This window comes from Melozone crissalis, unplaced genomic scaffold (genome assembly GCF_028551555.1).
Source record: "Melozone crissalis strain CALT ecotype California unplaced genomic scaffold, PUWL_Pcris_2 ptg000019l_1, whole genome shotgun sequence".
Lineage (NCBI taxonomy): Eukaryota > Metazoa > Chordata > Aves > Passeriformes > Passerellidae > Melozone > Melozone crissalis.
In genome coordinates, this window is record NW_026535797.1 from 8,525,612 (window position 1) to 8,547,883 (window position 22,272).

General features: G+C 43.2%; 1 protein-coding gene across 1 annotated transcript; it reads right to left on the bottom strand.

Annotated features, from left to right (window-relative positions):
• Nucleotides 1-9,088: 9,088 nt before the first annotated feature.
• Nucleotides 9,089-20,127, bottom strand: PLEKHS1 (pleckstrin homology domain containing S1). Its single transcript, XM_054277417.1, has 13 exons — nucleotides 20,097-20,127; nucleotides 19,586-19,677; nucleotides 19,388-19,494; nucleotides 17,859-17,993; nucleotides 16,595-16,670; nucleotides 15,817-15,924; nucleotides 15,079-15,174; nucleotides 13,314-13,427; nucleotides 12,235-12,350; nucleotides 10,717-10,926; nucleotides 10,390-10,491; nucleotides 9,874-10,009; nucleotides 9,089-9,157 (listed from the first exon to the last, which is right to left on the bottom strand). The coding sequence occupies exons 1-13, from the start codon at nucleotides 20,125-20,127 to the stop codon at nucleotides 9,089-9,091; spliced, it is 1,392 nt and encodes a 463-aa protein (XP_054133392.1).
• Nucleotides 20,128-22,272: the final 2,145 nt, after the last annotated feature.

Sequence of the window (22,272 nt, forward strand, 5' to 3'; positions counted from 1 at the left end):
GAGACTTATTTCCACGCCAGTGTAAAGATGCAGTTATTGCTTTGATGTGTTTTCTGTGTCTGAATGACTTTTGTTGAGTTATCTTTGGTAGAGGAAAAAAAAAAAAGCAGCAGGTGAATTTTGAGAACAAGAGAACGCAGCCCAAACATTTCCATTCTCCCTTGGCTGTAGAAAACCAGCTGCTTCTCATTTCAAAACCAAAACAAATAAAACCATTACTTTTAAGGGTGGGTCACAGGCTGCTTCATGTGTTAAGGTTTTATAGTGAAATGATGCAATTTGAAATTTTATTCAATAGCCACCATTCCAAACCACATGTGTTTGCAAAAACATTCAGTATTCACGTTTGTGAACCACACAGTATTAGTATCTCGTGGGAATTATGACCAGCATGAATGAAATTCATGGGAAATACTGAAAGCTTGTCAGCACCAATATTAAAAATTGAAGATCTTGTACTTAAGTTTCACATTGTGGTACAGATCGTAAATGTGCATTTGGAGTGCTGAATTTAATGTTCTCCCCAGCAGTGCAGAGAAAGCTAGGAGATTTCAGCCTCCAACAGAAATGAAGGGATGAGGCAGGCTGTCACTGTTGGCAGAGGAGGAAAGCAGCACAGGAGAGCTGCCTGCCCACCGAGCCCAGCCAGCTCTCCCTGCTGTCTGCAGGCAGCAGGGCTGCTGGAGGAGCTGCAGCCCTCAGTGGCAGAGCCCTGCACTGCCTGGAGGCATCTTCTCCTTCTCCTTTCTGCTCTGGACCTTTACCCACTGCTGTACAATGGCACCTTGTTATCAAATCTCCAGCAAATACTCTGGCAGGGAAAAGGCTTTTCCACTCTGTCACATCTGCTCTGGTATCTCAGAGCAGATAGGCACTTGTTTGTGCCAGTTCCCAATAAGTTCTTATATAAACCAAGCAGTTTTAAAAACCTCTAAGCTTCCCCATTTGGGCATTTCAGATTCACTTTGCTCACCTTTCCTTCTGTACATTGCCTTGTTTGTTAGGGGTGGAAGAGGAAGAAAGTTCAGCACCTCAGAGAAGAAGAGACAAGCAATGCCCTGGAGGAAAAGGTGACACGAGGACACGAATGCCAGCAGCGGTGACTTTGGAGTTCAGCAAGCCCAGGGCTGGCTGTGGGGCTCTACATGTGCTGCCTCCTGCTGCCTCTCACCCCTCCTCCTTGTCCAGCACAATCTTCCTCCCTGCAGAAGCCACGATTTCAGTGACCTCTGTTGTGAGAAGCAAAGCTGATTTTTTTCTGATCGCTCCAGTCGTTTGTCAGCTCCTGGCAGAGACATCCCCCAAATACAGCACTGCCAGCAGCAGGATCTGACCCACTTTTCAGCTCCTGTTTCAGAGAGGAGATGGATTGGAGCATTTATCTCAGCAGGGCTTCTTCAATCAGAGAAAGGCAGGCTGGATTTCTCTTGTTACTGAGACCTTGTTATTTACTTGGCTCTCTGCCCTGCTCTTGGTCGCATCTATTGCCTGAACGAGGGAGGTAAAGCTGAAATTCTGCTCTTTGTGCTGCTCCCCAGCGACCATCTGAGGAACTGAGCTCTGCAGCGCAGCAGGAGCCTGGTTTTGCACTAACACCTTCATGATCACAGCCCAGCTCATTCCTTGGAGTGGGCAAACAGCCAGGCAGGGGCAATGGGCACCCACAGAAGGGCTGGGGCATGGACTGGGGGGCAGTGGGCCATGGCAGGGCTCTTATGGACTTCCAGGGCAGGACAAACATTCCCAGGAATGTGTGAAGGTTCCTGATTTTCTGCCATATAAACCCAAAGTAGTCTGTGTTTGACCAAGGAGTGGCAGGGAGAGGGGTGAGTGCAGCAGGACAGGGGTGCAGTTAGTGACAGCTCATTAGGGAATGATTAACTACCCAAACAGATCAGTGGGGTGGGGGGCAGCAGGGATGTCTCAGAACATGGGAAAAGGCAGGCTCAGGACAGCAGGGTGGGAGGCAAGCAGGGAATGGCTCTGGAGCTGCTGTCAGGGGAGCTGGGGGTCTGCATCCCCCCTGCCCACACCAGCATCACCACTCCAGCTGGGGTGACTCAGGGCAATGTTGTCACTCTGAACATTTCTGAACTTACTTGCTGGGCTGTGACCATGTTCACAGGGGTCTTAGGATGAGGGAAGAGATGAGGATCTGACTCCATGTTTCAGAAGGCTGATTTATTATTTTATGATATATATTATATTAAAACTATACTAAAAGAATATATATAGTATATATACTATATATATATACACACTATAGTATATATACTATTTACTATATATACACTATACTATATATATATATATATACTATATGCTATAATATACTAAAAGAATAGTAGAAAGAATTTCATCAGAAGGCAGGCTAAGAATAGAAAAAGAAAGAATCATAATAAAAGTTTCTGTCTCGGACAGAGAGTCCAAACCAGCTGACTGTGATTGGCCATTAATTAAAAACAACCAAAATGGGCCAATCACAGATGCACCTGTTGCATTCCACAGCAGCAGATAACTATTGTTTACATTTTGTTCTTGAGGCTTCTCAGGAGGAAAAATCCTAAGGAAAGGATTTTCCATAAAAGATGTCTGTGACACTGGGCACCATTCCCTGGCAGTGCCGTGGCTTTGGCCCTCCTGGAGGAGCAGGGCAGGAACCTGCCATGAACTTCTCCAGAAAGGCTCAGATCAAGCTGTGGCAGTGGCTCTGTGAGGGCTCTGAAAGGGGCTCCAATGGGCTCATTCACCCATTTTCCACAGCAAACACAGCCAGAGGGACAGCTCACATCACCATGAGGTGCCACAGCCCACTGACACCTGTGGGTCACTGTGCGGGTCCCCTCCAGGGATGGCAGCAGTGGCCACCCCCTCCTGCAGGCACAGAGCCCTCCTGTCCCTGGCTGCAGTGCCAACACCCCTGCACTGCGCCCACCCCAGCCTTGGCAGCACCAGCGTGTGTGCCCCTGGCAGAGCTCAAACAGACGAAGGGATGGAGAGGCCCAGGGTGACCAGAGCACCGGGCAGGGGATGTTTAATTAAGGTGCCAGAGAGGCTGCACACACATTTACTCTGGGTTATTTCAATGTTTTAGCTGACCTTGAGGGAAGGTGCTGCTTACAGCCACTTGTCTGATGCTGGGAAATAACCTGAAGCAGACTTTCTTTTTAAAAAACACCAAATATAACAAAAATGTACTTACAGCAGAGAACTCCTGTTTTACCACCTTTGACATAATTTTTTTTTTCCTATCCACAGTCCCTCTTGCTGTTTATAGTTGTTCCTTATGACTGAGTTTTCCTTCCTCTTTGTTCTCCCCCCTAGCTACTTTTCCGCTACTGGGGATTTCTCAGAAATGTCAGGCTGCCAGAATTCACTTTTATTCTTAGAAACTGGGGCACAAGGGCAATTGCTTGGAAGCAAAATGACATCTGTGAAGAATGACTTTGGACATTGAATAAAATAGTAGAGGGGCAAATTGGAGGACGGAAGGCCAGAATTCCTGCAGGGCACTTACTTTCAGGACATTTAGCATATAAATGAGATTATTTTGGCAAAAAGTTTCCTGGTGTAGAATATGTGACTGATCAGTAGATGCTGCTGAGGAGCAGCTACTTGAAAACATTGGCCTCTCCTGGTTAAAAAAATTGGGCAACCCTCATCACTGAAGGAGGTAGCGTCCTTCCAACTGCCTTGAGGCATAAACCATGGCTTGTTGCTGTGTTTTATAGGCACAAACAGAAGCAGATTTCCTGGAAAAACTAACAGAGGCAGGAAATAAAAAAAGGATGTAGCTCAGTGATGTCCCTACTGATGAACATCACAAACATCCAACATTTTAAAAGGAGATTAGCAGCACTGATAGCTGTGATCTTAATGCTCCCACCAATGCTTCATTTCATCCTCCACTGCTGGGTTATAAACAAAACGAATCCTCAGGCACAGATCAACTCAGGATGAAAAACTGAACATGGCCAGACACTTGCTGTGGCAAGTCCAGTCCTGCTGCCACCAGAGCAGCTTGGTGCCCCCCAGAGTGCTGGTCCTGCTCTGATGGAGCCACCAAGGAGCTGCCAGCAGCAAGCACAGGGCTCCTGGTCACTGAGGGTCCTCACAGTGAAGGGATGGCTTCATTTAAAGTGATTTTCCTGAATGAAAGATTTGTATCAACCCTTTAAGGGATGCAATCAATTAGAAGGTGGTAAGGGGCTAAAAGGAACATTCAAAATTCCAGTGGCATTTCTAGGAATTGCTGGCATGCCCCAAGTTCCTCACAGTGACTTACTGGCCAGCCTGCAGGAGGGCTGGCTACAGCAAGGCATGTACATGGAAGGGGAGTTCATCCCTGGGAAATAAACCAAAAAGCCCTTGGAGATCTCAGATTACCCTGTCGTCTCCAGAGACCCAAGGCAGACAGTACATGCACTTTCCAGACCCTGCTCTTGTGGTGGTGTTTGCAGGGGTCCCAGGATGAGGGAAGAGATGAGGATCTGACTCCATGTTTCAGAAGGCTTGATTTATTATTTTATGATATATATTATATTAAAATGATACTAAAAGAAGAGAAGAAAGCATTTAATCAGCGGGCTAGCTAAGAATAGAAAAAGAAAGAATTATAACAAAGGTTTGTGACAGAGACAATCTGGACAGCTGGACTGTGATTGGCCATTAATTAGAAACAACCACATGAGACCAATCACAGATCCACCTGTTGCATTTCACAGCAGCAGATAACCATTGTTTACATCTTGTTCCTGATGCCTCTTAGCTTCTCAGGAGAAAAAATCCTGAGGAAAGGATTTTTCATAAACCATGTCTGTGACATGCTCTGACCAAGGGAGCACCAGCAGGGAAACACCTTGGCAAATATCAGTGTGTCCCCTAAAGGGGCTGAAATGCTGGAGGAATCCCTGTGGCTGGGAAGATTTCCACATCCCTGCTGCGCATGAGCAGCTTTCCACGAGCAGCACAGGTGATGTGAGCCAGCTCCTGGCAGGGCAGTGGGAGCATCACCCCACGTTCCCTCAGGACAGAGTGCCTGGAGGGACTCAGGTGAGCCAGATTCTGCAGGACATCAAGGGTGGCTTCACATCAGCATCTCCCCATAGAGCAGGGCATTGATTAACCCACCCCATGCCTGTAACATGCAGGTCTGATGGAGGCTTTCCCAGGAATTTTCTGGGAGCTAAAGCAATTCCTAGTAGAATGTGGTGCTGAAGATCACATTGATGGTAAGAGACAGCACGCTGCAAATGTGTCTGAAACCACTACTTGAGTTTTACTGACTGTGTGTGAGGAAATGGCTCTCCTGAGGTCACCAGAAAATCTGGGGCAAAACACAGATTAATCACCTGGTGTCCCCAGCTCACCACAGATCCACTCTCTGCAGTGTGCAGGGTATCTGTACTCTCATCACTCTCCTTTACTGCAGCTGCTCCTCTTTGCGTCCTTCTGCAGAAATTCCAGCCACACTGAAGTATGCCTGGTTGTTATTTAGACAGCCCTGTTAAATATGTAGGTGTTTATTTAGATGTCCCTATTACATATACAGATATCCCTCCAATCCCTCAGGCTGGAGGGACTCTAAAAAGAGAATTAAGCATTACACAGAGCTTGTTTCAGTCTCATTTCAGGGTGGACACTGCACAGACAACCTTCCCTGGCTGGACTCATTCTCCTGCAGGACCTGTGCTCTCTTCATCACTTTATTGCTCCAAGCCCAGCTCTCAGGAATGTTGCCCTTGGGAGGAAGAGTGGAGGTTGTGTGCTCTGGTTTGTGCTTTCTGTTCAATGGGATTTTCATTTTTCTTGACTTCAATGACCTCACATCAACATAGAGATTTCCCTTACCATAACTTTATCGCTCTTCCAGGAGTTGCTTTTCTCCTGGGCAATTGCCATCTTCCTGGATGCTGGAGTAGAAAGAGCATGAGTCAAGTTTGGGAATCCAAGGGGAAATATTAGCAGCCACTAATGAGTGAGAGCAGCGTAGGAACCTGCCACAAATTAACAGCCAGGGAAACAACCTAAATCTTTATTTAAGTGTAGTTTTTTTTAAAATGGGCTGTTAAGTGACTCATCTGCATATTACTGGGAAGTTACAGGTAATCTTTGCAGGGCAAGGAGGGGCTGTGTTAGGAGGCGTTTTGCAGCATACAATGTGTTGTAAAGTGTTAGGACATTTATTTATCATATGTGGGCAGACAACTTCACACATCCTACCCGAATTTACTGTACCAATGTCATTTCCATATTGTGTCTCTGTAAGTGTTATGAATCAGCCAATATGTGACATTAATTATCTGCATTTAGCACTGTGCAAACTGACATAATGATCAATTATGGAGTAACACATTATGGGGTGACTGTTTACTAAAGTTCAGAATTAATCCCCCAGTTCTCTAAAATATTCTGGAATTATTCTGTGCATGCTATATCTAACCAAATCCTGGTTTTGTCCAAAAATCAACATTCTTCCATGGCTGAGAGGTGCAGCATTCAGTGCTCAACATCTGCTCCAGCAGCAGGTTCCATGCAGGTGGCTCTTCTCCCACCACCATGGGGGATCTTCACTAATTCACCTCTTTGGAGAAATGTTTCTCTATGAAGTTCTAGGAAATTGCTTCATGGCTTTGGGATTCTTTTTTGTGACATTCAAAAAGAATTCGAATTCTTTGAATTCAATTTGAATTGAATTCTTTGTATTTCAATTTCTCACCTCCTCTGTTCATTCATAACTGGAAACATAAGGTATTTGTCTTGCATTAACAATTTCAGGAACTATTTGAAAAAATGATGGAAAAATGCAGGATGTTTGGTCTAAGAAAAAGAGAAGGGAGAATAGGTAGAAAAAATATCTTCCATAATGAAGATTTCTGTGCAGACAGTGGCAATCCAAATATTCCCTATGGTCACTGAAAATAGGGCAAGAAAAAATCATGTTAATTTTCTGAAAAAAAATGTCTAGGATAAATATTAGAAAATAATTTCCTGATTTTACAGAGAGATTGTTCTTGTAACAACACAGAGAAGTTTGGACTTTGCTTTTCCAAAGTTCAGAAGAGCTGAGGCAAACTTCGGCCAGGAAAGGCTGAGGACGACATCTTCAGTAGAGAAGTAGGTGATCTGTGGTTTTAGGGCTCAGGCCATGAGGACTGCCCTAGCAGACTGACAGAGTTTCAGGGCTGGGAGAAGCCCTGGACAGTGATATCCATCCATCCCATCCCTCAGGGGCTCCTCAGGCAGAAATGGATCTGCTGTGCTCAAAGCAGCAGCGCAGAGCAAAGGACTCCCATGGCAGCCTTGGAGCAGAGCTCCCAAGGAATGTGTTTTCTTCCATTTTCAGCCTCTGTAGTTCCAGAACTGGGAGTTCCCTCTGTATTTATGCAGAATTCAGCACAAACAGGCCTTTGAACAGCGCTGAAACAGAAAAATCAAAATGTGATCCTTTCCACCTTGAGAAAAAGCCAAACACTTATCTCAAAGGCAGACGTGACAGGCTGGGGAAACATTCACTCTGGAAATTAATCTTTTGAACAGGAGCTGAGTCTGAATAGATTATATACATATTTGTGTTTGCCTGCTTTGAGTTACATGATGCTGTTTTCATCTTCAGCTGAATAAAATTTTATAACAATTTTTTTTTTAAAGCCCAGCAAATTTGTCAAATTTACTACTGAATTAAGTTGCATCAATGCTGATTTTTAGTGAGTGTAGTTCCTTACTGTAGTAGTCAACCTGGCCTTATTATGTTGGAGGCTGGATAAATATCTCCTTTGAGCCAAATTCATTTTAATCAAAGCTTATATAATCTCTTAATATCAGTATTCCTGTGCCTGCTAAACCCAGTGGTTATTTTGGTTGTATCTGGCAAGATAAAATGATCAGTACTCAAACCCAGTGATTCTGCCTGTTGCCACATCATTGTATATTGCCAGTATCTATTTTACAGCAGTATGGGTGTGTGAAAATTCCCACACAAAGTGTCCATGTTCATGCAGGGCACAGGAATGTGCTCTGCCATGTCACACCACGGTGCTGTAAGCAACAGAGGTCACTCTAGGACAGGACAAAACTCCCTTTTGGCACCCACTGGAGCTCTCCTGAAGGCAGCTCCTTATCAATTTCCTTTGGTGTGCTATCAGCTGAAAATTGGTCATGTTTCTATGGCAGCAATGCTAGGAAGGCATTTCCACAAATAAATATTTACAGGAAACATCCTTGTTTGGGAAACAAATGAGCATTTGCTCTGGAAAGCCTGCTGCACCAGCGACATCCCTGTGGTCCTGCTTGGAAGCATCAAAACATTCTCTGTGAGAAACAGTGAACTGTCTGCACTGGGGTGGTACATCATTTCTCTCTGTGGTTTTCCCAGTTACTTTCATTTTTCACACATCAGGTGAGCCCTTCTCTCTCCCAAATCCATTCATTCCTTTTTCACTTAGGGCTTATCTTGGCTGCCAGTGAACCCAAAGGTGCTCCAGACTCATTCTTTCTCCAACCAGCTCTTCTTCCTGTCATCCCTTGGATGTATTTTTGTGGCTGTATAATAAAAGGGGCAAAAGGAGGGACAAAAGGAGGCCCCACTGAATCACTGCACAACATTTTATACACCAGCCTTTCCTAAAGCACTGCAGCTCTCAGCTCACTTGAGCCTTGCTGTAGCAAAGGGGAATCCAGAGAAAACACAACTTTAGTCCAAATGCTGGTTGTTTGGCCACCTATAAGTGATTAGGAGTTCACTAATAAACCATTGTACCTCAGTGTAAAGAGATGAGCAGAGGCACAAACCAGTATTTTCTGCTGAAATGAAAAGTATACACAGTCATGTAAATGATCTGACCCTCATTTTCTTCCAGGTAACAGAAATACATGGCAACGTGAAATATAAGCCAAATACATGCCATTCATGGCACAAAATAAGTTATTAGGACATAAATCAAAATCCATATTCTCTGTTCTTTGTACTTCAGCAACAAAAGATGTCTGGCAGCTCAGGAAGATGATTATCTGTACATACATCACCTTCTCCTCCCTGATCTTTCCCCTTGAGTTTTGGCACTTACTTAATAATTGAGGTCTTTTTTTTTCAGGAACATGAGCAGCCTTTAGCATGGAAGGTATCTGAATGTGGAATCCTACATACAGTAAGTTTCACCTTAAAAAAAAAAAAAAAAAGATGGAATATTTTTATAGCTTGTTATATATGGTCAATATTTGTGCAACTATCTGATTGTGTTTGAACTAGTTAAATAAAAATTCTCCATAAAGAGAGATGAGTATTTTTTTTCCTTGCTGAGATTAGCTTTCCTTTCTTTAGATGGCAATAGCATCTCATGACCTCAACCTTCTCAGCAGAATTCATATATGAATGTGTTTAGATATGGGTCATGAACCTGATACTGAAATATGAGTTCAGAAATACATTGTGGATCACAGCTGGGTTAAAGAACATCTTAGAAATGTCCCATGTTCTTCAAAAAACCCAGTCTCACACAAGGAGGTGTGTAGTGCCTGATAAGCAATGGGACATAGGAGTCCAGGGCTCAGCCCTCAATACCCAAACCACTATAACCACACATCCTTGGAGGCAATGGTTTATTTCCCAAAACTTGCAATTTATACATGCATTAGGCAAAAATATCCCAAGTAACTCCAGTCTATGGTTGCCCAGTAACATCTCTTGGTGTTGCTCAGACTCTAACTCTGCAGCGCTTGTGTTCCCCACAGACACTGATGCTGAGGAGATACTGGGTGCTGGAGTTATTCATGCCAAACTTAGACCAGAGGAAACTGGTTGGAATTGAAATGGAAAAGAGGGAATTGCTTTCTCATTTGGCTTGATACATTTGAGTGAAGGTTAGTCAAGCTTACCTCCTTTCGGGTGGACCTGCTGATGAAGAAGAAAGCCTCCTCCACACCCTGGGGCTGCAGATCATTCACAGCCACCACGTGGTCTCCGTGGTTGAACAAGCACCCCAGCCTGAGAGGACCAGCCCACTGTGAGACACTGAGGAGGGCAGAGAACAAAGGAAACACACAGGATGTCCTGTATCACTGCACTTTTGGACAGGATTGCATTTGTGGGGCTGCCCCCTGGAAATGACACACACATTCAATGACTTTGTACATTTTGGATCTGGTTCTGGTTAAAACCATCACTAATTATTGCACAGCATGCTGGATTCTTCTTTTCAACAGCATTTGAAATACAAACTCCAGTACAAAGAGAATCAGAGACAGCAGAAGGAATCACTGAAGTGCCAGCAAGCCCTGCCCCTGCCCTGTTCTGCCCTGCCAAAACTGCATATGGGTGTCTGCAGCTGAACACTTCTGTGCCTGACACTTATTCCCATCTCACAGGCACTGCCACAAGCCATCCAGACTTACCATATTCGTCCTGCTGCTTCAGTAAGTTTCAGGTAATTGTTAATATCAGCCAGGGGTATGAAAATATCCAATTTCTGCAGCTGCATCTCATCTGTAACTTGACTGTGAGAGAAAAACATCAGAGACCACAGAATCACAGAACAGCTCAAACTGGAAGGGACCCATAAGGATTTCTGAGTCCAACTCCCTGCTCTTTGCAGACTCCCTAAAACTGAATGCTATGACTAAAAGCATGACTAAAGTGCCTCTGGAATGCTGACAGGCTTGGCAAGGTGAAACCCATGAACATGTCTGTCTCCTCTGCTACCAGCTGGAGAAGACACTTACCTGAGCAGTATGGACAAGTGAACCACTGAGAGGGGTAATGAGCTTTGCCTTCTCTGGAGGGTTGGCTGCAGGCTGGTGCTGCTTCCTGGGAATTTTGTGCCTTTGTCTGCTTCCAGGTCTCTTGGACATGCACTGTTGCTCTGGCATTTGGGAGGGGATGGGAGCCCATCACGTCTGCACGTGAGCTGGCATGTCTCGTCCAGCAGCTTACTAAAGAGGAATGATGATAAAAAATTAAGGGGTTTGGCAATTCCAGGCACTTTTGCTGTGTTTGAAGCTGGATATCAAGCAGCCCTCAATAAAGCAAAGAATAACAAGTTCTTGTAGAATATCCAGTGGACAAAATAAAAACGAAGTAAAATAAACAGCCCTTCTAAAAATGGACCATAAATCTCGAAATAAACGTTTTCAGTATGCAAAAACTATTTATTAGGCCTGGAAACATTTCAGCTAACAGCATGCCTTGACAAAGAAACTGAGTACAGATTGTTGGCCTTGGCTGTACTGGGTTCTTCAGGGATGTAAAACTGTCCCTTGGGAGATGTGATAACTCAGAACTACTTGAAATCATTTTAGTTTTATTTGATAAGCCTTATATTGCCTGGAGCTGACTCTCCATTGTGCCCCAAACAAGACTGGGGTTAGTAGCAAAAGCTGCTCTTGGTAAATTTTAACTCAGATGGCCTAACCTTGTGAGGCTTTTATAGTTATTCCCTCTTGGGGGGGGGGGGGGTGGGGTCCCAAAGACACAGACAAGAATTAATCTGTTGGGATTGTCTGGTTAGTGGGTCTGCATTTCCAGTTGCCTCCCTCCATGTGGCCCAAGATCTGACTGTCTGTAGGTGTCAGGCCACAGCTAACACAGCTACTGACCCCTCCTCTGGCTCAGGAGGAGCTTTACCCTGCAGACACAATTCTCTTCAGTATTCAGTGCTGTATTGTGGAGGTTGTAAAGTTTCCTTGTGGCACTAGGACTGTGACATGAAGTTCAGGTCATTCTTTGTGACACTGTGCCTTCAAAACACACAGCAACAGAGCTGCTCTGGATGTCAAAATGAAAGGGAGGATGTGTCACAACTCACACAACTTCTTCATGGAAAAGCTGGGAGTTCATGTCCCATCTCTACCTTTCTCTTTTAACCTCTAGATATGCTGCCTGCTTTGGAGAGCACTGGACTGAAAGGTTGTTGAGTTTGGCTGCAGTGACTCAGTGAAGTGGTGAGCTGCTGTCATGAAAACCCAGAAAAAGTGTGAGTCAACAAAAGGAGCTGCATTGTACAGTCAGAGCCTGTGTAAGTGCAGGAGTCTGCAGTGTGAGCTTAAATTTCATGTTGATGAGTTTGAATTTGACTCCAGTGTTTCCATGAATGCTGAACTTTGTGAACTAAGACCCAACAAGGACTCATTCAAACAAGATGCAGCCTCTAGATCTTGTTACACAAACACCAGAGATGTCAGCTCTATCTCTATTGCTGTGCCACATTCAATTTCAAAAACCCTAATGAAGTTGTTACTTACATTGATTTCATTGACATATAAATGTTCTCCTTTACTGGGCTGTTCTGCTCTGGCTTCTCTTGCACAGGGACATCAGGCTCAGCTGTAGGGTCAGGCCTTGATACTTCAGTCGTGCACTGTCAGAAACACACAGCAATAGAGGACATTAATGTCACTGCCCTGCCTACAGAAGAAACCCCCATTGATTTCCTTATTTTGTTCTGTGCTCGTGCTGTTTAAACACATTGGCTAATATAGCCTGGGTTTCCTCAAATCAGTCAATTCCCAGAAACTGGGAGCTAGAAAGGTGCTTGAAACTTAAAAGTTAATGCTGGAATTATTGGCAGTGCTATATTCTGAAGTACTATCACCAAAAAAAAAAAAAAAATTGTTGCCTTTTAATTTAAGCAGGCTGAAAAAGGAGACTTGTACTTGGGTATGCTTGACTTAGAGCACTTAGATTATGTCACCACATCACCATTTTTAATGTCCTTCAGTCAGATGTACAGCCTGTGACTTCTGCAGAAAACTGACCACTTCTCCTGACCACTTATCTTCTCCTCAAATTAGCTTCCCAAATTGGGTGTCAAAATTTGTGTAAAATTAACAGCATGATTTCTCCTGCTGCTTTGTTTCACAGTGAAATGCAGATACCAAAATGTACTGCAGTGTTTTTAAAGTACTGCTTTTATGCAGCTTACTGGTTTTTCAACAGAATTACATCTCAAAATACATAAAACTAATGTACTGTTGCATTCTCTAAATGAAGCTTCCAATTTCAGAAAAAAAAAAAAAACAACCCTACCCCATTATACAACAGGCAAAAGCCATTAACAATGAAACAGTCAATTTGGGGAATTTCAACAAAATCAGCAATGTTTTTGTCCAAATCCCACGTTCCACCAGGAAGATCCTTTGAATGACTGTAGTGTATTTTTTTTTTTGTATAAATGAAAGCTCTATTACCTAGAGCTTTATCTATATATTCCTTTTGCAAGGTACAAGTGGTTCCTCCTACCAGTTCCTCTTTGGCTCATTAAATGTCTCCTGTGTCCTTGGAGCTGTTAACAGGGCAGCAGAACCCACAGCTGATAAACTACCTTAGCTAAAACACTGCTGGGAGTTTGGTAATAATCTTCTTCATCCTTTTGCATGTTTTCCTCTGGATCTGACAACAGCAGGTTTTCCTCACTTCTTCCCAGAATTTTGTCCTGCTGAAAGAATGGGTTTGAATTTAACAGGCTCAGTTGTACAGATTAACATGCATTTTCCCTTTTTGTGGAGAAGTAACAGAATCAGCAAATATTCACAGGAAACTTGGTAAGATACTTCCTGTTTGCATGAGTGACAATTACTTAACAAAGACTTTTCAAGATCTGGGCCTGGATGAGGGAACCACCAATAAGAACACATCAGATGCTTGAAATGGGGACTCACAGTGCTAAAAGGAAATAAATACAAGGGATTAGATAGGAAGCCAGTTGTCTGCATGTCACTGAGCAGAGAATAGGTCCAGAGATGTTAGCAGATGTTAAACTTATGAGGCAAGAGAAATATTTTTGTCCAATGAACAAATATTGTTGTTTCTTGTTCTCTATACAGCAAGGTTATTTATTTTTCACACATGCCAAACCAGAAACATGAGCTTTGAGCTATTCCCTCTGCTTCAGGCTAAGAAGCTAAAATCCAAATTCCTTATCTTCCATCCCTCATGGTCAGCCTGTCCCAGCCTGAACAGCTGCATATAATACCTGCTCTCTGAGGCATTGTAGGAATGAGACGAATCAACGAATGAGACAGAAAAGGTATGCACAAGGAAGAGACACAAAGAAATTCTTGACATACACCCAGAGCAGGACTGGTTAAAATCAGACCAAGGGTTAATTTAACTCAGTGCATTTCAGAGCTCAGACTCACAAGTGAATTACTGCAACTTTATAAAGTGCTGTGCATTAGCTGGGCTATGCTGACTGCCCATGGCATTGCAATGTAGTTTCAACTATTCACTTCTTTCCACTAAATTTAGCTGCATTATCTCACACTTGCTGTCAGCCTATAAACAAGGATGGTGATTGCAGCGTGTGATTTACCACCCTGCTGGCTGTGATAGCAGAACAGACTCTTTGCCCTGCATCCCAGCCACTCCAGGCCAGAGTTCAATGCATGAGCTGTCAATAAAGATGGGTTTGAGCTGCTGAGGGGTGTGGTAGAGCTTTGGTTGTGCCTTCTGTCCTCTTGACTCTGCTGCAAATCCACAGCAGAGGAAAACTGCTGCAGGCACTGGCTCAGGGAACGCAGGTCAGAACACTTAGCCACTAATACAAGATAACATTTGTTTTTTTATCTTTCCAAATCACTCCTGCTAGATATGGAAGTGAAATTACTTGAGGACATATTAATGCTGACAGAAGGTCAGTTCTAAGACGTGCCTCAATTTAACAAGCTCTTGTTCTGTAATTTAGTTACATTGACTCGATTGCTACTGGCAAAGAATAAAGCATTTAGGAGAACTGTGGCACAGCTGAGAAATGTGCAGGGAGGGAAAAATCCTCCACCAGTGCAAATGCAGAGCTTTCTTCATCAAGTTTGTGAGAGCTGCCACAATTGCAGTTGCTGCACAGAAACTCTGGGGCTGACTCCAAAAACCCTGAACACAGGTATTTCAAGCAAGTTTTAGAAGATAATTTTCAGTGGCAAACAAGAAAACAGACTAAATACTTAGTAAGTTTTAATAGTGGAAATCAACTCGAGTGCTGGGAAAGTAGGTGGATAATCTGTAGTCACAGATAGCCAGGTGAGATAAAAGCAAATTATTCACTTGTGCAGATAGAACAAGGCAAGAGTTGTTTGATTTGTTCTGCTCACCAGGCTTGGACAAACTCCTCTTGGTGAGTCACACTGAGCCTGATGGGGGCCAGGATCTGAATAAGGCCTGTTCTTTTCTTCTGAGGAACCATTCTCCTGGATGAAAAGGAAAAAAGTTGACTCCTCATAAAAATACACTGGAGGTGCCTGACCCACATTCAGCTTCCTCACAGAGCTTTGTGACTACAGAAACTCAGCAATTCCTTGGCTGCTATTCCACCCCGACACTGGACTGCAATGGCTGTGGGACAGCAGCAATGCTTTCCCTCCCTTCTATTTTAATATCGAGGGGAAAGTCAGTGAGGCAGAGAGGAATTGGATCTGAAATCTCCTCTAAGCTTTACAGCCTAAAAAGAGAGAGAGAAATAAAAGCACAATCACGAATCAGGAGGAATGTGGCCAGCAGCTGCCAAAACAATCACCACATGCCTCTGCCAAGGCATGTCAAAGCAAATTTTCAGGAGTTTACTTAATGTTCACTAAAATTTGCCAGTCAGTTGAGACAACCAGTGAGGACTATCTCTCATTGCCCTCATTTACATGCAGACTTGCCTCTTAAAGTATTTCCTTTGTGGTGTTATACCAGGTTCTGCTCAGGAACCCCACCAGAAGAGACCACCCAGGCACCCACTGCAGAAACTCTGAACAACTTTTGATGGAGAAAAACCAACTATGCAAAAGAAATGTCACAGTCATGCCTAGGCACAGACTCATGATGAAGGACAGTAATTTGTTTACCTTCTGGCAGCTTTGCCTGTCTGGAAAGCTGGCCATGTCTACAGAACTCAAAAACAGTGGCAAAGAGGAAGTCCGGCTTCTGACTTCTGGATTTGGAAGATCTTGGTTCTAGAAATAAGGGAAAAGCAGTAGAAGAAAACAGGCACCTGTTGGATGTGGGCTAAAATGTACTGACACATCTCACTAGAGAATATTTTATTTCTAATGGCTCAGAGGCATTGTCTGCATGGCATTTTTCAGGCAGACATAAATTTGCCCTGCTTGCATTCTGAGCTGTGTGGAAGCTGCAGGGATGTGAGCACTTAGTGCTGAGTCTAAACTGGTGGGCCTGGCTGGTTAACAAAGTGCAGAAACTTGGGCCTGAGCTTGAACTACCAGGGCTTCCAGCTGATTCATGAAATTGACAGACTGATGTAAAACAACACGTAAATATATCTGAAATCCACACCCTAGGTATAACACACAAGTTTTCACTCTGATGCATCACAGGTGTGGTTCATTGCAGCATAATATCAATCTTTCCCTCATTTCCATATAGCCAACTCTACAAAGATTTCTTCAATGTAAAATCAATCCCAGTGCAGACAGACTGTGCAATGCCTGCTTGATGCATGAAGCCAGGGCACAGGATTTATGTGAAAATGAATTTCTGAATAACCAAGGTCAGAGGCAACTTGCAAGGCAGCGATCAGGAAAATTCCTTTGCACAGTTTTTTAATGAAAAAGAGAAATACCTTTTTTTTTTTCCCCCCGACAATAAAGTACAGTAACATGTCACCTGAGGGCAGCATCCACTTCTTGTGTCCTTCCTGCAGACTGAAGATATCAGAGTGACCCAGTCATCTATTTCCTGCCTGAAGTTGGAACAAGAAAAGTGAAAACTTACTGACAGGTAACACACAAGGCCAATTCTTTTGCCTACTTACTTCTTCCTATGGGGCCCAAACCAAAAATTCCTGAGATCAAGGGGAAAAACCCTGTACCTGCCTCTGAGGAAGGAGTGCCTGTGTGGTCACAGCCAGACAGCAAAGTCTGACTCAGAGAGCTAACAAGGCTTGGGAATGAATGCATTTGGGCCACCAGGATGAGAAACACGCCATAAAAGGGCTGTTGAAGCTGTTTTTCATGCTTGCAGTGGATTTAGCTGGATTAATTCTGGAATGCTTCCCAGGAGCGTGGGCTGCGAGAGCCGCGCCCCAGGGGGAGGCTTTGGGTGCCACGCTCAAGCAGCACCCAGGTATGTGTTTTTCTTCTTATCAGAATTTCACACATCAGCTGCTCTTCTGCAAAAAAAAGCAAAAATTCCCCCTGATGTGCTCGTGACTGGGAAACTGAAGAGGAGATGCTGGGAACCAGCAGTACAGGAGCAGTGTGACAAACATCCTCCTCCCTCACCTGAGCTTTGGCTGATCACTTCCACAGAAACAGCTCCTGACCCTCTTCAGGACTCAATTCCAGCCTGAAAAAGCACAAACTGCACCCCCCTGCTGCAGCACAAGCCCCAGACAGCACTTTGGGGATCTGTTTCCTTCAGGAGAAGTTTTGCCTTCAGTCTGCTTCCCTTGATTAATAACCGAGATTTCAGGCAATATTGTGGTTTATCCATGAGGAGCAGAACCTTCTCTACCTCCCAGGAGCTGCTGGGTGAGGAGGCAAACAAAGCTCTCTGCTCTTTCCTGTGCACTGAGCAGCACAGTTTGAAATGCCACTGCCAGTGCCATCCCACTGCCATCCCACTGCCATCCCTGTGCTCCCTCTGCTTTCACATGCTGGCTGCTGTGACAGGGTGGCAGCAGGGAAGGGGAGCTCACCTGCCTGGACCAGCAAAAAATTAACCCAGCCATGAGTAAATGGAGGCAATGACACAGAAAAAAGCTGTTTTCCATGGGACCAGGCAGCTGAATCACCTCATCCCAGAGCTGGGCCATCAGTAGCTGGGACACAGAAGGGAAGGGAGAGGCTGTGAAGGAGCAGGACCTTTCCTTGGGGCACAGCTTAGTGATGCATTGGTTTAGCAGCACTGTCCCACTGCTTTTGCCCACCTGCTGTCCCCAATGAGGTAGTAACATCTGTTTCCAGTGCTGATGGACATCACCTGCTCAGGAAGGCATTTAAACATCTTCCTCACCGTTTCCATTACTTCAGCATGACTTGTGCCAACTTGAATACTTATGATTCTGTGAAGATAACCACGGGAAACATGGTTTAATAACTATATAACTCTACACAGTTACATACAAATAACTCTACACAGTTACATACAAATGGACACACACAGGTACGTGTGCAAGTCCAGCTTTTACTCTGAGCACAGCATAATATGATGAGATCTGCAAGGGGAAAGTTAAACATTTTTCCACAGAAAAAACTGCTCAAGAAAATAAATGCACACATTCAAAAGAGGTGGTCTTTCACTGAAGAAAATCTCCAGGCAAAATATATAAAATTAACTTTTCCCAAGTCCCCAGACTATGGATCTTCATTTCTGGAAAAGAGGGTTTTGATTTAATTCAGAATCTTGAAAATAAACAATAGTAAGAAAAATTTCTTGTGGAATTTTTTTAACCACTACAAAACAATGATTTGAAACTAATTGTATATTAATAGAGTTTTAATGGAGGGGAAGAGGAACAGAAGTACTCTTAATGGATACTTGAAGCACTACTTCCATTAACCTCCAATAAGCCAAATTAAGAAAAGTAATAACAACAATAATTATGGTAATAATGTAACCACAGACCACTGAGCAAGCTGCAGTATTTTTGAAAGCTTCACAATGTAAATCCTTTTAATGGAAGAAGCACAACAGCAAAGTGGTGAGTGACCTCCTTGCCTAACAATTCCAGGAGCCTGGAGTATTAACCTCTAGATCTGACAGGAAATATTTACATTTCCCATCACATTTTCTGTTTCCCTTGCACATATTTCATACCACCCCTGGCATGGTAAGGGGTGCCAGTCCAAAGCCAGGGACACTCAGTCCTGCTGCAGTAGGCATGTGCTGACAGGAGGGAAAAAAACAACCTAAATGGGCCAAGCAGGGCGATTTCTTGGCAGAATAAGAGGCAGTGAGCAACCATGATCAGCCCAAAGGGTTATGAGAAAGTCAGGAGACCTTTGCACAAAGCTGCAAAGCACCTTGTGCAGCTGCAAGCTGGGAAAGGGTGTGTGCCACAGCAGAGAGTGGCACAGCCTGTCCTGTCTGACCTGGGAGCGAAAGCATGGCACTGTCTCACAGGAGGTGAAATGTGTCCCACTGCAGGGACACAGCCTGGGATGCAGGAACACAGCCTGTGGGATCGTGGAGCCAGGCCAGGTTTCTCACTGGCAGATACATCACAATCACTCACACAAAAGTAAATCACAACAAAGCAATTCAGGATTTTCACTTCTACATTTATCCTAGCTGCACCCAAAGCCTACAAATCCCAAGGGACTCTTTTGTGGAGTTCATTGGGTTTGAACCAAGAACCCAATCCTGACTTGTTCAAGTGCTTGCACAATCAGTGGCCATTGCAGAGTGCTGATACATGACTCAAAATAAAAAAGGTGATGCATTTGAGCTACATACTGATCAACAGCTATGGAGCCTTTCATGTGTTGGCCTTTCAGATACTTCAGGATGTAATTCCCTGTGCTGGCCTTGGACAGGACAAACAGACGCCTTTTCCAGGAATTCTGCCAAAGAGAACGCAATTTGTGTCTCATTAAAATTCAGGACAGCAGATATCAGGGACTGCTGAAATATGACTAATCTGTGCTGGTATACCTGTGAGCTGAAAAGTTGAAGAGGTGGTGATTTGATGAGGAATCCGTGCTTGCAGACTCCACCTTCAGGGCAAAATGTATTTTGAATTCTCACTAATCAAAGAGAAATGAACAGCACCATTACTGAACTTGCTTCCAATTAATCTCTTTAAAAAGACCTGTTTGAACTGGAAATTGTTGCTTAGCACTGGGTTTCTGGGCTTAAATGGCCATAAAACAAATATAAATCAAGGCTATAAAATATAGAGCCAGGCCCTGCTTCCCTGGTGTTAATGCTGACATCTGGCCCAAACTGCAAAGTAATGGTAGTGAAAATGTAGGGGTTTAGAAGATATCATGAGCTGCTGCATTATTTAATTGATCTTATTTAACTTTTGGGGTCTGGTCTTATTTAGCTTCATAATTAGTGATCTGAAATGCACCCCAAAAGAAATTAATAGATGGCATTCAGGTAAGGATAGATCATCTCACAGCTTTACCACTGACAAATTTTAGTATAAGAAATTTTGTACCTGCAGAATTTCTTTTATTTGTAGAAGCCATCCTGATTGTTTCTTCCACTCAGATAACAAAAAGAGCAAAAATGTTGAAGCTAATTCCTTTCAGTTTGCTTGCTGCAGAACAGCATTTCACTGCACACACAATTACTGTTGAGAAAAAAAAAATCTTACAATGGTTAATTTTCATACTGATGACCAAAATACATAAAACAGCCATAATAACTATTAATTTAAATATATTCAGAAATAGTTTTATATCATATTAAATTATACACTGTGTGCTGTATTTGTTATTTTATAATACAATCACAAAATTACAAATAACAAATATTATCTACTTTTATAAGCCAAAAAGGTGATTTGCTTAGAAGCAATGAGAACTGCCAAGAGAACTTCATTTGGCCCTTTCTTTTGCACTAGTCACAACACCTGTAACCTAGGAATACTGCACTCATGTATGTTTCTGACACTGCTTTGCCAGTGTTATCAGTCCTGTACAAATCGGGTATAACTTGGCCTAAAGAGTTTAAAACATATGTAGAAAATACAGTTAAGTTACTATGGCAATTTTAATGACTTGCAAACTTGTTTTATTCATACAATGCCTTTTCAAAAGTTCCCTTTGCCTTACCTCAAGACTCTCATTCCCTGCAAAATCAGGTCTTGGCTGCAAGTCGTTGTACCTACAAGGAGGTTACACAGACCCTCTTGTGCCACCTGAAGCCACAGAGCCTCTGCTGGGAAATCCTGAAGGATTACAAGTGCTGTTCTCTGGCTCTTTACTGAGAACCCTGGCTGCAGTGAGAGATTTAAGGGCTTTCCTCTGTTTCTCTTTCTTCAGTGATTTGCTCCATGGTGCCAAAAGTAAACATGGTCCAGCCAGGAGTAGAGTGGGTTACACATGGAATTTTACCCCTGAGACACACCTAAAGCTATAGACTTTCATTCCTCCTGTTCCAGGCTATAAATGGGAATGACCCACTGCAAACATAGGTCCATCACAGGTTTCTGCACATTTCTGTCTGTATTTTTTTGAGTTTTTTTCAGGGAAACCTTTACAATTTTTTCTTTTTGGGAAGAAAGATTTGTTGTATAAATGCCATGATAAATTGTTATGAAATTTGCTTCTAGAGTTTTCATCTGTTGCCTACCAGAAAAATAAAAGGACAAAAAAGCAATTTCCAAAACTAAAAATGACTGTACACAAAGTCAATAGTAGGGGCACACACCTGGGGTTGCAATAAAAGGCAATGTATTGTTGTGTTCAGTGTGACTGACAGTCACCTCAACTGGCAAACGATGCAATTACTACAAAACAATGTTCCAAGAGTCTCTGGCAGGATAAAAGTCTCTTCTGGATGTCAGTAAAAGTCAAGATTTGCATGTAGGAAGACAAATACTCTTGAGATTAGTTGTGCTATCTCACTCTGCCTTTTGGGAAAAAGTTTTTAATTGTTACATCTAATTGTCTTTTCAACTGAAAGCAACATTGTAAACAGGTTATGCCTAATTCAAAACAGAAAATGCCAATTCCATGATAATACCCCCTCAGATTTTTGTATGCCAGGCATTAAGGGATTTGATTGCTTCAAACCTTTTGAAATGCAATGAGACATTTCAGTCAAAACGTAAATAAAATGCCTCAAATCATGACGATGAAAGCTGTTATAAAACTTCAAAAATTTCCAAGACAAGGAAAACAAACTGTGTTAATACTTACAAGCAAAATGTCTTCATGGTGAAGAAGGTTATTAGAGAAACACACTTTCAGGTAAATCCAGACTCCCTGCGCTGCCTCCTGCAGCAAAACATGACGAGTCCTCACCCTGCATTGTGACTGCCCTCTTATAGTCCTTGTATAAATACAAACACCTGAAACATGACCCACAAGGAAATTCCTGTTTCTGCATGGGAAGTAACTAAACACTGCTCTAGAAAGGGGAAATCCAGAAGATTAAAATTCACTTAGAAGCAATGAAAAATATGCACATTTGAGGCAGTAATTAATGTCCCCCACATAGAAAAACAACCTAGACACAGCCTGGTTTTGTTGGTTCAGCTTTCTGAACAGTCCCCTCATTTCCTGAGCTGTTTCTAAATCATAATATCCACCCATGGCTGGAATATACAGCAGCAGTTAGAACCCTTAAAGATCATAAAAGTACCATAATTTGAAACCAATTTCAGA

Bases quoted from the DNA above. Each gene is read 5' to 3' on its own strand.
- PLEKHS1 (XM_054277417.1), bottom strand. From the start codon at position 20,127: ATGGCTTCTACAAATAAAAGAAATTCTGCAG. The intron at 10,927-12,234 runs GTAAGTAACAAC...ATTCCTCTTTAG, and splicing joins TATATGTCAATGAAATCAAT to TAAGCTGCTGGACGAGACAT. The intron at 10,492-10,716 runs GTAAGTGTCTTC...TTTCTCTCACAG, and splicing joins CACTTGTCCATACTGCTCAG to TCAAGTTACAGATGAGATGC.